A 17,749-nucleotide genomic window follows, 5' to 3' on the forward strand; every position below is an offset into this window, starting at 1 on the left:
TACAGACAAGAGTACATAAAGTTAACATAGACAGGGGTATTATGAGTCAGAAGAGAATGTACATTTGTCAAAAAGTATTTTTTGCAAGTACTGTTTTTTTGTTTTTACATTACTAAATAACTTCACCATGATGTTTCACTTCTATTTTAAATAAATTAAAGAGGGGTTTGTTCTCCTCCCCTACTTCATCTTATGACTAAAGAATATTCTAAGAAACTCAAGCAAATGAACTATGAAAATGAAAATATCGGGGTACATTGAAGAATATTTAAACTACTCTACAATAGCAACAACATTTAAACAGAACACACACAGCCTTCGGGCAATATGAGCTCATGTCAACTGAACATTTCCTTCATAAGACAGATAAACCCAGAGGACGGCACTGGAGAGAGTGGGTGTCAAATATTTGATGAAGTCTTTGCTGAAGGGATTGAAATGCCTGGCACTTATTCCACATGCGAGCACAATGATCTGCGAGCTACAAGGATAAATGAGGCTAATTTTGAACAGGCTTCAATAAAGGCGAGGCTTCAGTTCTACAGATCCATCATGGAGCCGAGGCTGTCTTTTCTAGGCAGAGACTCCCCTTTCCCTCCCCTCGAGCGCCAAGGAAAGGTTTTGCATCAATACAGAGAACAAAACAGATGTGCTTTAGCCTTGTTTGAGCTACCTGGCTGAGGACATACTCACTCTACATACAGCACACATCTGTCTCCTTATGAAAATGTGAAGAATGGAAGAAAACAGAGTTGGAAAAATATTGTGTCCAGTCCACGCGCATTGGAAAGTCTGACTTGAATGTATGTTGTCTTGTGTGAGAAAAGTGAAATATCTTCCCTTGTGGAAAATGTTAATTATGCGCAACCACACCTGTCATTTGGCTGACATTAACCTCTTGCCTCTGTTGTCCTGGTCTTATTTTCAGGTGGTGAGGTTCCGTATACCACCCTGGCCACGAGGATGATGATGGGGGTATGGTGGCTCTTTGCTCTAATCGTCATCTCCTCCTACACGGCCAACCTGGCTGCCTTCCTCACCATCACCCGCATCGAGAACTCTATCCAGTAAGTAGCACACCACTACTCCGGGTTAAAGTTTCCCCCAGGTACAGATTAGCTTCCCCAATCCTAACCTCAATCATTAGTGGGGGAAATTCTAAACTGACCCCAGATTAGCATTTAAGAACAACGTCATCCTTTTCCCACACCACCTCTGTCTTCATCATTGAGTGAAAACTGTCACACAGTACCAGAAATTTTTTACAGGCCAGGGTTGTTAAAATAAGACAATATTTGTTTCAACATGTAATTGGGACTAGACTATTGGTTAATGTGGTTTCTTCAACCCACATGCTCATTATGTTACAGACCTTGATGTTGGATACATTTCCATTCAGGATCTGTTATGTTGGATACATTTCCATTCAGGATCTGTTATGTTGGCTACATTTCCATTCAGGAACTGTTATGTTGGAAACATTTCCATTCAGGATCTGTTATGTTGGCTACATTTCCATTCAGGAACTGTTATGTTGGAAACATTTCCATTCAGGATCTGTTATGTTGGAAACATTTACATTCAGGATCTGTTATGTTGGAAACATTTACATTCAGGATCTGTTATGTTGGCTACATTTCCATTCAGGAACTGTTATGTTGGAAACATTTCCATTCAGGATCTGTTATGTTGGCTACATTTCCATTCAGGAACTGTTATGTTGGAAACATTTCCATTCAGGATCTGTTATGTTGGAAACATTTACATTCAGGATCTGTTATGTTGGAAACATTTACATTCAGGAACTGTTATGTTGGCTACATTTACATTCAGGAACTGTTATGTTGGCTACATTTCCATTCAGGAACTGTTATGTTGGAAACATTTCCATTCAGGATCTGTTATGTTGGAAACATTTACATTCAGGATCTGTTATGTTGGAAACATTTACATTCAGGAACTGTTATGTTGGCTACATTTACATTCAGGAACTGTTATGTTGGCTACATTTACATTCAGGAACTGTTATGTTGGCTACATTTACATTCAGGATCTGTTATGTTGGAAACATTTACATTCAGGAACTGTTATGTTGGCTACATTTACATTCAGGAACTGTTATGTTGGCTACATTTACATTCAGGATCTGTTATGTTGGAAACATTTACATTCAGGATCTGTTATGTTGGAAACATTTACATTCAGGAACTGTTATGTTGGAAACATTTCCATTCAGGATCTGTTATGTTGGCTACATTTCCATTCAGGAACTGTTATGTTGGCTACATTTCCATTCAGGAACTGTTATGTTGGAAACATTTCCATTCAGGATCTGTTATGTTGGCTACATTTACATTCAGGATCTGTTATGTTGGCTACATTTACATTCAGGAACTGTTATGTTGGCTACATTTACATTCAGGAACTGTTATGTTGGCTACATTTACATTCAGGAACTGTTATGTTGGAAACATTTACATTCAGGAACTGTTATGTTGGCTCATTTACATTCAGGATCTGTTATGTATCCATAACAGAGCACAGACACACACTGATGCACAAGACATGCACACATACAATAGATTTACCTTTACCCAGACATACACACACACGCACACACACACACACACACACACACACACACACACACACACACACACACACACACACACACACACACACACACACACACACACACACACACACACACACACACACACACACACACACACACACACACACACACACACACACACACACACACACACACACACACACCGCTCAGGACCTCACACTGCAGTTGACAGACTGTGTATATAAATGAATCCCTGTGGGAAAATGCAGCCGTCCCACTTGACACAGACATCAGTTCAAGGTTTAGTTTTGATTGGTTGAATTCCACGTAAAATCAACGAAAAATGCAAATCCAATCCGTTTTCCAGGTTGATTCAATGTCATCATCCCACTCTTCTCTCTGTATAAACCTGGGCAGCCTGCTGTTTTTGGAAAGATAGAGCGTCTGTCACCCCCCCCCCAGGGCCCAGTGAGGTCCTACATTTTTTATTGTGTGTGGCACAAATCAGATCTATCATCCTGCAGGTGACATCACCTGTGCCAGGTAACTGTTTTACGAGGACTCCATGGAGGACTCCATGGTGATTTAGGAAGACTAAACTTTGTGCACTGTGCAACGCTAAAAGAAGACTCAAGTTGACCTGGGGGAGTGTGTGTGAGTCAACAGTTAGTAACACTCCTCAACCTCCCACGCATGTCTTTAATAAGCATTTAGTAAGCCTTCTCCTTTCTGCCGTCTCGTCGTCATGACGCGTAAATCCCCACCGCTTGTTGGACTAATCAGATTCCACAATGCCTAGCAGTGATATAGTTAATTGTGCTTTGCAAGAAAATCTCATCTCGCTGCTCGATCTCACACACATACAGGGAGAGAGAGAGAGAGACAGAGAGAGAGAGTGGGGAGAGAGAGAGAGAGACAGAGAGACAGAGAGAGTTAGAGAGACCCCCCTTTTATTTTTCTACTTGCATGAGATGTCATTAATGAGTCCTTCTCAGATTGCTCCGTTCTACTTCTATGCAGCTAATTAGGATTTCCATAAATTTCAATGTATTATCTTTAATGTGTAGACTCTTCTGGGGTCATTACTGGAATAATTAGAGCCTAAATTCCACACCCAGGGGCCTGTTGTTTTAAAGAGGAGGGATGTGCTGCCTCAGTCAGGAAACCTTGCACGATTTATGTAATGTGCTTTGAGGGGGGGGGGGGACACTGTGATTTTTTAATTAGATGGTCTGTGATCTGATAAAAGTTTGATTACCATTTGACCGAGTTTGGGAAGTGGAGCTCTCTCATCTTTACCCTCTTTAGTCCTCATTCACATTTCAATCTATCTCTATCTACAGATAAGGGCTCTATAGGAAGGAGCCATATAGATTGTCTTAATAGCTATTTGCTCTGGCATCTATAGATGTCATCTATAGTATAGATCATTGAGTCAATGAAGCTGAATGGCTTGGCACAGTGACAAGAAGAAATATACAAAATATTTAAGTAATAATACTCTGAGGCAGGGCTGTGGCGGTCATGAAATTTTGTCAGCCGGTGATTATCAATCAAATAACTCCCGGTCTCGTGGTAACATTTAAAAAATTATAATAAATCCATTTAATATAGCCCTACACCATCACAGGAAATCCATGATTATTTTAGATGGGTCGAAATATACATGATGTAGTCTATTTCAGAAGGACATACTCTTGAGTTGTCCTTATGTTAGGTCCTGATCTGACTATGCCATGATATGGCTGTGGCCTACACCAGTTCATTTAGCGGATAAGATTTGCTTATAATTCCGTGGCATTATTTTTTATTATTATATTGTATGAAGAATACAATTGAACATAGATAAATATAATAGAAAGGATATTTTCTACAAATGATCTCCAAGGAAGTGTGCACATGCAGCTATTCTGTGTTGAGAGGTTAACTATATTCTTCATTTAGAGTTATTTATGCAACTTTAGTTGTGATACAAACGTTGGGCTATATGTTTAGATTTTTAATCAATTCTAAGGGTGCATGATATGACTCTAATGATGAAGGCATGATTTTTTTTTTGCCCATGCTGCACACACTTCATCAGTCTCTCATTCACAATTATACAAGCACTTGATAATATTCTCACCAGGCCTCGAATTTCGCGTCGGCATCCCCCTTGTGTGGCCATAATGCCCCCTAAGAAATCCACGACTTTTGCAGTCAAAGTGGCATTTGTGCCCTTAAGCTGATTATAATCATTGTAATTCCCTTCTCCCAACTGCCTTGCTCCGAAGCACCTCTCACTCACATATATGACTCTCTCAGATATCTCAATTCTTATTAGCCAATGCCCATCACTTGATCGTGTCCTTCTCGCAGCTAAGTAGGCTACAAGTGAAGACAGAAACATCAGAGACACAACGGAAAGGAGCATATTGAAGATGTTAGAGGAACTGGCTACTTTTTGTCAGCCAACAAGATGAGTAACGAACAGCAAAAAGCAGTAGCCTATGTCAACCTATTATCCCCCATAGTACAAAAGTTGACATATTCTATTGGTCAACTTCGTCTTCTGTGCAAGGAATAAATATTCCAAATATATGCTGAACAGTTGTGGGATTCGATAGATCCCAAATTAATACAACCACTAGCATAAAAAAACTTTTCATAGCAATGAGGCTGATGCAACAGATCAGAAAGTTTAGCTTAAAATGTTGATAAACTATTAGACAGTGGTGGAAAATGGACCCAATTGTCATACTTGAGTAAAAGTAAAGATACCTTAATTACTCAAGTAAAAGTGAAAGTCACCCAGTAAAATACCACTTGAGTAAAAGTATTTAGATTTAAATATATTTTATTATCAAAAGTAAATGTAATTGCTCAAAAGTAAAAGTATAAATCATTTAAAATTCCTTATATTAAGCAAATCAGATGGCACAATTTTATCTTGTTTTTTAAATTCACGGATAGTCACTCAAACACTCAAACATCAAAGCATTTGGGTTTAGTGAGTCCGCCAGATCAGAAGCCGTAGGGATGACCAGGGATGTTCTCTGTTTAGTGAGTCCTCCAGATCAGAGGCCGTAGGGATGACCAGGGATGTTCTCTGTTTAGTGAGTCCTCCAGATCAGAGGCGGTAGGGATGACCAGGGATGTTCTCTGTTTAGTGAGCCCTCCAGATCAGAGGCAGTAGGGATGACCAGGGATGTTCTCTGTTTAGTGAGTCCTCCAGATCAGAGGCAGTAGGGATGACCGGGGATGTTCTCTGTTTAGTGAGCCCTCCAGATCAGAGGCAGTAGGGATGACCAGGGATGTTCTCTGTTTAGTGAGTCCTCCAGATCAGAGGCCGTAGGGATGACCAGGGATGTTCTCTGTTTAGTGAGCCCTCCAGATCAGAGGCAGTAGGGATGACCAGGGATGTTCTCTGTTTAGTGAGTCCTCCAGATCAGAGGCAGTAGGGATGACCAGGAATGTTCTCTGTTTAGTGAGTCCTCCAGATCAGAGGCAGTAGGGATGACCAGGGATGTTCTCTGTTTAGTGAGCCCTCCAGATCAGAGGCAGTAGGGATGACCAGGGATGTTCTCTGTTTAGTGAGCCCTCCAGATCAGAGGCCGTAGGGATGACCAGGGATGTTCTCTGTTTAGTGAGTCCTCCAGATCAGAGGCAGTAGGGATGACCAGGGATGTTCTCTGTTTATGTTCTCTGTTTTCTCTGTTTAGTGAGTCCTCCAGATCAGAGGCAGTAGGGATGACCAGGGATGTTCTCTGTTTAGTGAGCCCTCCAGATCAGATGACCAGGGATGTTCTCTGTTTAGTGAGTCCTCCAGATCAGAGGATGACCAGGGATGTTCTCTGTTTAGTGAGTCCTCCAGATCAGAGGCAGAGGGATGACAGGGATGTTCTCTGTTTAGTGAGCACTCCAGATCAGGGATGACCAGGGATGTTCTCTGTTTAGTGAGTCCTCCAGATCAGAGGCAGTAGGGATGACCAGGGATGTTCTCTGTTTAGTGAGCCCTCCAGATCAGAGGCCGTAGGGATGACCAGGGATGTTCTCTGTTTAGTGAGTCCTCCAGATCAGAGGCAGTAGGGATGACCAGGGATGTTCTCTTGATAAGTGTGTGAATTTAACCATTTCCCTGTCCTGCTAAGCATTCCAAATGTAATGAGTACTTTTGGTGTCAGGGAAAATTTCTGGAGTAAAAAGTACATTATTTTCTTCAGGAATATAGTGAAGTAAAAGTTGTCAAAAATAGAAATAGTAAAGTACAGATGGACTAAAAAACGACTTAAGTAGTACTTTAAAGTATTTTTACTGAAGTAATTTACACCACTGCTATTAGGCTATTTCTTCACACTATAAGCTCAACAAGGCTAAAAGCGTGAATGTTCCAAAATGCAATCAAATAGTGGGAAAAGACTGTTCTCAAAAGTGACCGCAAACGCATGTAATGCTTTATTATAAAGGTGTATTGTTATGGTGAAAACTATCTTCCCCAAATCTATTCTCTACACCGATTGTAATGCGGATTAATATGCTTAATTTTTATATGTTATTTGGCCACTTTAGTTGTCATACAAACCTTATCTAAACATATAGGCTTATGGGATAGGCTACATGTGTGACTATGATCTGATAAAGTCGCAAAATAAAAAAAGGCATGCTCTGTTTCTTGCCCTACTGTACACCCTGGGCATCATTCACAAGTGATAATACATCACTCACAAGTGATAGGCTAATATTGTCACCCATTAGACTATTCTTAATATAATCTTGTCTTTACATATACTAAATCATATGTGGGGAATTAATTTTGATTTAGAATGGACCATTATCATGCACCTTGCCAACCAGGTAGGTTGCTCTGCTCCTGTTGTAAAAGCGAAACAATGTGCTTAATAGGAGGAGTTGAAAAGGTAGGCTACTAATGACCATCAGTAGCATGTAGAGCTTGGAGAAGCCGAGTTACCATGACTAAACGGTCACATGGAATTTGACTGCGGTCATGACTTGTTACTGCCAGTGTGGCAGTAATACAGTCCCCGTAACAGCCCTACTCTGAGATCTATCTGGATATGAAATAACAAATGATTGTTCAAAACTGAGTTTTGTGGACGATTTGTGAATCCTGTAGGAGGAGAGTGAGCTGAAGCAACAGAGCAGGGTCGGAACAGAACGTGTGAACAGTAGATAGATAGGACTTGGTAGACACTGTGGGCGGATTGATAAAAGAGGTGAGATGGAGGACTGTGGATTTGGTTCAGAAAAAAAAGAAAAAAGAGAAAGAGAGAGAATAGAAGAGATGAGATGAGCGAGATGAGATGTAGCAGAAGGATGAGTATGAGGATGGACTGAGGGAAAAAGGGATTTAGAGGATGTAGCACTCTCTGTCTCTCTCTCTCCGTCATAACCCAATCTCATACCACAGATGTCATATTTTCTGCTTTACTACAGACGGCAATAAAATACCTGAGCAGTTTCCTTCCTCTCCGGCAACTGAGTTAGGAAGGACGCTTGTATCTTCGTAGTGACGGGGTGTGTTGAAAGTGTAATTCATAACTTCACCGTGCTCAAAGGGATATTCAAAGTGTGCTTTTTTATACCACTCTACCAATATGTGTCCTTTCTTTGCTAGGCACTGGAAAACCTCCTGGTCTTTGTCATTGAGTCTGTGTTTAAAATTCACTGCTCGAACAGGGATCTTACAGATAATTGGATGTGTGGGGTACACTATTAATGCATACAGATTCCATGCAACTTATTATGTGACTTGTTCAGCACAGTTTTACTCCTGAGCTTATTTAGGTTGAATACTTGACTCGACATTTCAGCATTTCATTTTTAATAATAAAGTATGATTAGTGTCATTCCACTTTGACATTATGGGGTATTGTGTGCAGGTCAGTGAATGTTTTTTTTCTACATTTAATTCATTTTAAATTCAGGCTGTAACTCAACAAAAAGTGGAAAAATTCAAGGGGTGTAAATACTTTCTGAAGGCACTGTATATATACACAGGGTACCCGTTCTGAGTGGATGTGCAAATAACTAGGAATAAAGTGACAGATAGTAAACAGTAGCAGCAGCGTATGTGATGAATCAAAAACGTTAGTGCAAAAAGGTCAATGCAGATAGTCTGGGTAGCTATTTGGTTCACTATTTAACTAACTATTTAGCAGTCTTACGTCTTGGGGGTAGAAGCTGTTCCCTGTTTGTTCCAGACCTGGTTCATCATTACCGCTTGCGGTGGGTGCGGTAACAGAGTGAACAGTCTATGACTAGGGTGCTGGAGTCTTTGACAATTTTTGGGGCTTTCCTCTAACACCGCCTGGTATAGAGTTCCTGGATGGCAGGGAGCTCGACCCCAGTGATGTACTGGGCTGTACACACTACCCTCTGTAGCTCCTTCCGGTCGGATGCCGAGCAGTTTCCATACTAAGCGGTGATGCAGCCAGTCAAGATGCTCTCAATGGTGCAGCTGTAGACATTTTTGAGGATCTGAGGGCCTATGCCAAATCTTTTCAGCCTCCCGAGGGGAAATATCTTCATAACTGTGTTGGTGTGAATGGACCATGCTAGATCCTTACTGATTTGGACACCAAGGAACTTGAAGCTCTGACCTACTCCACTACAGCCCTGTCAATGTGAGTGAGGGTGTGCTTGGCCCACCATTTCCGGTAGTCTACAATCAGTTAGTTTTTCTTGCGGACATTGACTGAGTGGTTGTTGTTCTGGCACCACACTGCTAGGTCTCTGACCTCCGTATAGGCTGTCTCATCGTCTACCACTGTTGTGTCGTCGGGCAAACTTAATGATGGTGTTGGAGTACAGGAAGTACATCCTTGGGTCTACAGGAAGTACATCCTTGGGTCTACAGGAAGTACATCCTTGGGTCTACAGGGGACTAACCACGCACACCTGGGGGTGGCTCGTCAGGATGTCCAGGAACCAGTTTCAGAGGGAAGTGTTCAGTTCCAGGGTCCTTAGCTTAGTGATGAGCTTGGAGGGTACTATTGTGTTGAATGCTGAGCTGTAGTCAATGAACAGCATTCTCATATAGGTGTTCTTCTTATCCATGTGTAAAAGGGCAGTCTAGAGTGCAATAGAGATTGCGAGATATACGAATTGGAGTGGGTCCAGGGTGTCTGGGTAATGGTGTTGATGTGAGCCATGACCAGCCTTTCAAAGCATGTCATGTCTACAGACGTGAGTGTTACGGGGCGATAGTCATTTAGACAGGTTACCTTTGGCATTCTTGGGCACAGGGACTATGGTGGTCTGCTTGAAACATGTACGTATTACAGGCAGGGTCAGGCAGAGGTTGAAAATGTCAGTGAAGACACTTGCCAGCTGGTCAGCGCATTGCTCTCAGTACGTGTCCTGGTAATCCGTCTGAATGTTAACCTGTTTAAAGGTCTTACTCAAATCGGCTATAGAGAGCATGATCACACAGTCGTCCTGAACAACTGCTACTGTCATGCATGGTTCAGTGTTGCTTGCCTCGAGCATAGAAGGCATTTAGCTTGTCTAGTAGGCTTGCGTCCCTGGGCAGTTTGCGGCTGCGTTTCCCTATATAATTAGTGATAATTTGCAAGCCCTGCCTCAGCCGACAAGCATCAGAGCCAGTGTAATAGGATTCCATCTTGTCCTGTATTGACGCTTTGCCTGTTTGTTGGATTGTCGGACACTGCTACTATGAGTACAGATAGTCCTGAATGAATCATGAATAATGATGAGTGAGAATGTTACAGACACAAAAATATCATACCCCCAAGACATTTTAACCTCTCACCATTACAATAACAGGGGTGGTTACTATTTTTTGACTGTATGATATGTGTGTGTCTGTAACTTTCCCACTCATGATTAATCACAATTTATTCATGATTATCTGTAATCATGGTAGCATTCACATTAATGAAGAAGTGTTAAGAAACTAATTATATTCTTATTTACAATAAAAGTCACTACAAAATGACAAAATATATTATTTACCATTCATTTCTATTGGGCACAAAATAATCTGAAACAACCAAAACAAACAGCAAATGCATCCAACAAATGTGTAGAGTCACAATCTTGATTTAGTCATCGGAAAGAGAGATACCTAGTTAGTTGTACAACTGAACGCATTCAACTGAAATGTGTCTTCCACATTTGACCCAACCCCTCTGAATCAGGGAGGTGCGGGGGCTGCCTTAGGCGACATCCACGTCATCTGTGGACGGGGAACAGTGGGTTAACTGCCTTGCTCAGGGGCAGAATGACAGGTTTTAACTTTGTCAGCTTGGGGATTCAATCCAGCAACCTTTTGGTTACTGGCCCAATGCTCCTACTCGCCAGGCTACCTGCCTCCCCCATTGTGTGCAATAAATATGAGACCAAACACTTTCCACTACTTTAATACACATAAGTTCAATTGTCCCAATATAGGGGGACTATGTACAAAAAGTGCTATAATATCTAAACGGTTCACGATATGGATGAAAATGCTCTCAAATTAAAGCTGACATTCTTCACTTTAACCTCATATTTATTGTATAATTTCAAACCCAGAGCCAAAACATCAAAAAATACTTTTGGAGCTCACTGTATGTCATTGTGTATGTCATTGTGTCTCAATGTAATCAAGGTATAAAAGTATTGTTATTTTCAAATCCAATCTCATTTTGGGCTTAGTTGTGGTTGTGCAGTGTAAAAATAATAAGAATAATTTTCCGCCTGACCATTCGCTCAGACAAAAATCGTCCAGTGGCTGAATCTAGTTCCCTCCCTAGAAAATGTTTTAGCTTCCTGTACAAATGATCTCTAAAGACAGTCACAAAGGCAATAATCAAGTGATGTTAAGTCCATTTCCTTGTTCAATGAACAGCTCGGCTAAAGGTAATTGGTAGTGGGACAAACAAAAACACAGGGCCAAGATGACAGAGGAGCTGAAGAGGGATGCCTTAATAGATGTTCAGGTTTAGACGCCAGACTGATAAGCTTTGTCCCAAACTGCACCCTATTCCCTATCTAACGCACTACTTAACTAGAGCCCTATGGTCAATTGTAGTGCACGACATAACAAGCAGGGGGCCATTTGGGACCGTGGTCTGCCACTCCCGCACCCACCCCACCATCACCCTCAACCTATCTCCATGTAGCTACACATTACCTAAGGAGAATCTCCCCTTCAACATTTGGCGGCAAAGATCATTAAAACCTTCAAAGGGGTTTGAGAGTAGCTGGAGAGAGTGGGGGGATGGATTGAGGGAGTGAAAGGGGGGGAGTATGCTTATGTAACAGTATCCAATAGTAATCCTCTTAAGGTAAAATATATCCCAAAAATATAAATAACTTGTATTAAGCCTTTTTGGGGGTTAAAATAAGCACATCTGCCAATGATGTTAAATAATTTATCTTGGTAAGAAGAAACAAAAACCCAAATTTAAAGTGAATTATCACTCAATTAAGATATTTAGGTGTGCTTAGATTTCACTTTTTGCAGTGTATAATTCTTGACAGCCTTAATAATGACAGAATAGTCATAGTAGTGATGGTAACAACAGAAGAGTTTTAGTAGTGATGGTAACAACAGAAGAGTTTTAGTAGTGATGGTAACAACAGAAGAGTTTTAGTAGTGATGGTAACAACAGAAGAGTTTTAGTAGTGATGGTAACAACAGAAGAGTTTTAGTAGTGATGGTAACAACAGAAGAGTTTTAGTAGTGATGGTAACAACAGAAGAGTTTTAGTAGTGATGGTAACAACAGAAGAGTTTTAGTAGTGATGGTAACAACAGAAGAGTTTTAGTAGTGATGGTAACAACAGAAGAGTTTTAGTAGTGATGGTAACAATAGAAGAGTCTTAGTAGTGATGGTAACAACAGAAGAGTTTTAGTAGTGATGGTAACAACAGAAGAGTTTTAGTAGTGATGGTAACAACAGAAGAGTTTTAGTAGTGATGGTAACAATAGAAGAGTCTTAGTAGTGATGGTAACAACAGAAGAGTTTTAGTAGTGATGTAACAACAGAAGAGTCTTAGTAGTGATGGTAACAACAGAAGAATTTTAGTAGTGATGGTAACAACAGAAGAGTCTTAGTAGTGATGGTAACAACAGAAGAGTTTTAGTAGTGATGGTAACAACAGAAGAGTTTTAGTAGTGATGGTAACAACAGAAGAGTCATAGTAGTGATGTAACAACATAGGAGTCATAGTAGTGATGGTAACAACATAGGAGTCTTAGTAGTGATGGTAACAACATAGGAGTCATAGTAGTGATGGTAACAACAGAAGAGTCATAGTAGTGATGGTAACAACAGATGTTTTATAGTAGTGATGGTAACAACAGACGTTTTATAGTAGTGATGGTAACAACAGAAGTGTCATAGTAGTGATGGTAACAACAGATGTTTTATAGTAGTGATGGTAACAACAGAAGTGTCATAGTAGTGATGGTAACAATATAAGCTTTGTAGTAGTGATGGTAACAACAGACGTTTTATAGTAGTGATGGTAACAACAGAAGTGTCATAGTAGTGATGGTAACAACAGATGTTTAATAGTAGTGATGGTAACAACAGAAGTGTCATAGTAGTGATGGTAACAACATAAGCTTTGTAGTAGTGATGGTAACAACAGACGTTTAATAGTAGTGATGGTAACAACAGATGTTTTATAGTAGTGATGGTAACAACAGATGTTTAATAGTAGTGATGGTAACAACAGACGTTTAATTGTAGTGATGGTAACAACAGATGTTTAATAGTAGTGATGGTAACAACAGATGTTTAATAGTAGTGATGGTAACAACAGATGTTTAATAGTAGTGATGGTAACAACAGATGTTTATAGTAGTAAACAACAGATGTTTAATAGTAGTGATGGTAACAACAGATGTTTAATAGTAGTGATGGTAACAACAGATGTTTAATAGTAGTGATGGTAACAACAGATGTTTTATAGTAGTGATGGTAACAACAGATGTTTAATAGTAGTGATGGTAACAACAGATGTTTTATAGTAGTGATGGTAACAACAGATGTTTTATAGTAGTGATGGTAACAACAGCTGTTTTATAGTAGTGATGGTAACAACAGATGTTTAATAGTAGTGATGGTAACAACAGATGTTTAATAGTAGTGATGGTAACAACAGCTGTTTTATAGTAGTGATGGTAACAACAGACGTTTAATAGTAGTGATGGTAACAACAGATGTTTAATAGTAGTGATGGTAACAACAGCTGTTTTATAGTAGTGATGGTAACAACAGATGTTTAATAGTAGTGATGGTAACAACAGATGTTTAATAGTAGTGATGGTAACAACAGCTGTTTTATAGTAGTGATGGTAACAACAGCTGTTTTATAGTAGTGATGGTAACAACAGATGTTTTATAGTAGTGATGGTAACAACAGCTGTTTCATAGTAGTGATGGTAACAACAGAAGTGTCATAGTAGTGATGGTAACAACAGCTGTTTCATAGTAGTGATGGTAACAACAGCTGTTTCATAGTAGTGATGGTAACAACAGAAGTGTCATAGTAGTGATGGTAACAACAGCTGTTTCATAGTAGTGATGGTAACAACAGCTGTTTCATAGTAGTGATGGTAACAACAGCTGTTTCATAGTAGTGATGGTAACAACAGCTGTTTCATAGTAGTGATGGTAACAACAGAAGTGTCATAGTAGTGATGGTAACAACAGCTGTTTCATAGTAGTGATGGTAACAACATCTGTTTCATAGTAGTGATGGTATCAACAGCTGTTTCATAGTAGTGATGGTAACAACAGAAGTGTCATAGTAGTGATGGTAACAACAGCTGTTTCATAGTAGTGATGGTAACAACAGATGTTTCATAGTAGTGATGGTAACAACAGAAGTGTCATAGTAGTGATGGTAACAACAGCTGTTTCATAGTAGTGATGGTAACAACAGATGTTTCATAGTAGTGATGGTAACAACAGAAGTGTCATAGTAGTGATGGTAACAACAGCTGTTTCATAGTAGTGATGGTAACAACAGCTGTTTCATAGTAGTGATGGTAACAACAGATGTTTTATAGTAGTGATGGTAACAACAGCTGTTTCATAGTAGTGATGGTAACAACAGAAGTGTCATAGTAGTGATGGTAACAACAGCTGTTTCATAGTAGTGATGGTAACAACAGATGTTTCATAGTAGTGATGGTAACAACAGAAGTGTCATAGTAGTGATGGTAACAACAGCTGTTTCATAGTAGTGATGGTAACAACAGCTGTTTCATAGTAGTGATGGTAACAACAGAAGTGTCATAGTAGTGATGGTAACAACAGATGTTTCATAGTAGTGATGGTAACAACAGCTGTTTCATAGTAGTGATGGTAACAACAGAAGTGTCATAGTAGTGATGGTAACAACAGCTGTTTCATAGTAGTGATGGTAACAACAGCTGTTTCATAGTAGTGATGGTAACAACAGCTGTTTCATAGTAGTGATGGTAACAACAGCTGTTTCATAGTAGTGATGGTAACAACAGAAGTGTCATAGTAGTGATGGTAACAACAGCTGTTTCATAGTAGTGATGGTAACAACAGCTGTTTCATAGTAGTGATGGTAACAACAGCTGTTTCATAGTAGTGATGGTAACAACAGATGTTTTATAGTAGTGATGGTAACAACAGCTGTTTCATAGTAGTGATGGTAACAACAGAAGTGTCATAGTAGTGATGGTAACAACAGCTGTTTCATAGTAGTGATGGTAACAACAGCTGTGTCATAGTAGTGATGGTAACAACAGCTGTTTCATAGTAGTGATGGTAACAACAGCTGTTTCATAGTAGTGATGGTAACAACAGCTGTTTCATAGTAGTGATGGTAACAACAGAAGTGTCATAGTAGTGATGGTAACAACAGATGTTTTATAGTAGTGATGGTAACAACAGATGTTTTATAGTAGTGATGGTAACAACAGATGTTTTATAGTAGTGATGGTAACAACAGATGTTTTATAGTAGTGATGGTAACAACAGATGTTTTATAGTAGTGATGGTAACAACAGCTGTTTCATAGTAGTGATGGTAACAACAGCTGTTTCATAGTAGTGATGGTAACAACAGCTGTTTCATAGTAGTGATGGTAACAACAGAAGTGTCATAGTAGTGATGGTAACAACAGATGTTTTATAGTAGTGATGGTAACAACAGATGTTTTATAGTAGTGATGGTAACAACAGATGTTTTATAGTAGTGATGGTAACAACAGATGTTTTATAGTAGTGATGGTAACAACAGCTGTTTCATAGTAGTGATGGTAACAACAGCTGTTTCATAGTAGTGACGGTGATACACTTGTTGTTCTCCTAATTACATCGGTGGCTTCTGTTAAAGCAATTTGACAAACAAACAGTCATTAGTCCCAGTCATGTTTTTTTATTACAGTTGTAAATGGTGAGTGTTTGAAGACTGTTGCATTGTAATTAAAATACCTTCATTTCCCTTGAGGTGGAGATGGTATGACTCTACTCACTAGTGCTTTTATGACATCCCTCCATTATACCTCTTTTAATGGAACTACAGGGAGCTTCTTAACAGTTGGTTCACTGGCTTACCCTAAATTAACTTCAAGTTATGATCTCGGCACTGACTCTGTGTGTGGTGCCTCGGTAGGTGTGTGGGTGTGGAGTCTGATTTTTTAAACTTCAAGTGTAGTTCCATGTCAACCCCATGTTCTAATGTATGTATGTGTACATGGTGAACTACATTTCCCATAACCTCCCCCTTCTGTCTCTCTCTATAGGTCTCTCCAAGACCTTTCCAAGCAGACAGAGTTGCCGTACGGGACGGTGTTGGACTCGGCTGTGTATGAGCAGGTGCGCAGTAAGGCCATGAACCCCTTTGAGAGGGACCCCATGTACTCCCAGATGTGGCGCATGATCAACCGCACCGGAGGGGCCGAAAACAACGTGGACGAGTCCAAGGAGGGCATCCGCAAGGTACACCACTTTACATGGTCTACACCAGGCCTGCCCAACCCGCTTCCCGGAGATCTACAGTCCTGTAGGTTTTCAGTCCAACCCTCTTCCTGGAGATCTACAGTCCTGTAGGTTTTCAGTCCAACCCTCTTCCTGGAGATCTACAGTCCTGTAGGTTTTCAGTCCAACCCTCTTCCTGGAGATCTACTGGCCTGTAGGTTTTCAGCCCAACCCTCTTCCTGGAGATCTTCCGTCCTGTAGGTTTTCATTTAGATAATTTTATCCAATGGTACGTACAGTACATTGAGTGAGTATATATTAGTATGTGTACAGGTACATAAATGTGTCATTTGTTATCTCTCAATATAAACGTATAATTGTATAGATCCTCCCTGGTGTTCTTTTATTTTCGTATAAAATATTTTAATTCGTAAATTGGAACCAACATAGGTTGCCATTTGGGTTGCACCCTATTCCCTATTTAGTGCACTACTTTTGACCAGGACTCATAGGGCTCTGGTTTAAAGCAGTATACTATATAGAGAGTAGGTTGCCATTTGGGATGCACACTTGGTAGCAGCAACTAAAGCGAAGATAAATTAGTGAATTATGGCTTCAAGCCTTCGTCTCCTCGACATAAAGATTATTAGGGCTGAATAGCTTGGTTTCATGAATTAGGCAGCGTTTTGTTGAGATGATCAGCACTCACAGGTGCTCGGATAAATATTGCATGACAGGGGTGATACCCCCGGAGTAGCAGACAAGTACAACAACTATGAAGCTTAATGCAAGCCGTCATTCCCACTGCACTCTTACTCTCCATGTATTTGTCTCTCTTATTATCCCCCCCCCTCCCTCCCTTTATCACCGGGCTGTAGGCTCAACATCTCCCTCTAGTGGAATATTGGTGTCCCTGACTCGATCCCATGCAGGACCAGTTTGTCTCCTAACCCAGAATAGTTCTATTTTTTGTGCCTTTTTTAAAGGTTTTGTTTAATTCCGTTTCTCTGTTTGTTTTCAAGCGGTATCTCTGGAAATCAGTATCTTTTGTCAGGAGGGCCGGTGACTCCAGCAGCCCTCCTTTGGTCCCCTATAGTTTGTTTTGTGGATCTCGTTTTCCTTCTTGTATCCTATGTCCTGTCGGTCGAGTGCTGTATCCTATGTCCTGTCGGTCGAGTGCTGTATCCTATGTCCTGTCGTGCTGTATCCTATGTCCTGTCGGTCGAGTGCTGTATCCTATGTCCTGTCGGTCGAGTGCTG

General features: G+C 40.3%; 1 protein-coding gene across 4 annotated transcripts in view; it reads left to right on the forward strand.

Moving 5' to 3' along the window:
* The window catches only part of LOC124034644 (glutamate receptor ionotropic, delta-2), a 671,933-nt gene that overhangs the window by 575,979 nt on the left and 78,205 nt on the right, over nt 1-17,749 (forward strand). For all 4 annotated transcript variants that reach the window (XR_006838605.1, XR_006838606.1, XR_006838607.1 and 1 more), the window contains exons 12-13: nt 929-1,067; nt 16,315-16,510. Coding sequence is in view for 1 of the 4 variants with exons in the window: in XM_046348089.1 (XP_046204045.1) it covers nt 929-1,067; nt 16,315-16,510 (335 nt within the window). In the remaining 3 variants the exon portion in view is untranslated. The remainder of the gene's footprint in view (nt 1-928; nt 1,068-16,314; nt 16,511-17,749) is intronic.

Source organism: Oncorhynchus gorbuscha, linkage group LG04 (assembly GCF_021184085.1).
Source record: "Oncorhynchus gorbuscha isolate QuinsamMale2020 ecotype Even-year linkage group LG04, OgorEven_v1.0, whole genome shotgun sequence".
Lineage (NCBI taxonomy): Eukaryota > Metazoa > Chordata > Actinopteri > Salmoniformes > Salmonidae > Oncorhynchus > Oncorhynchus gorbuscha.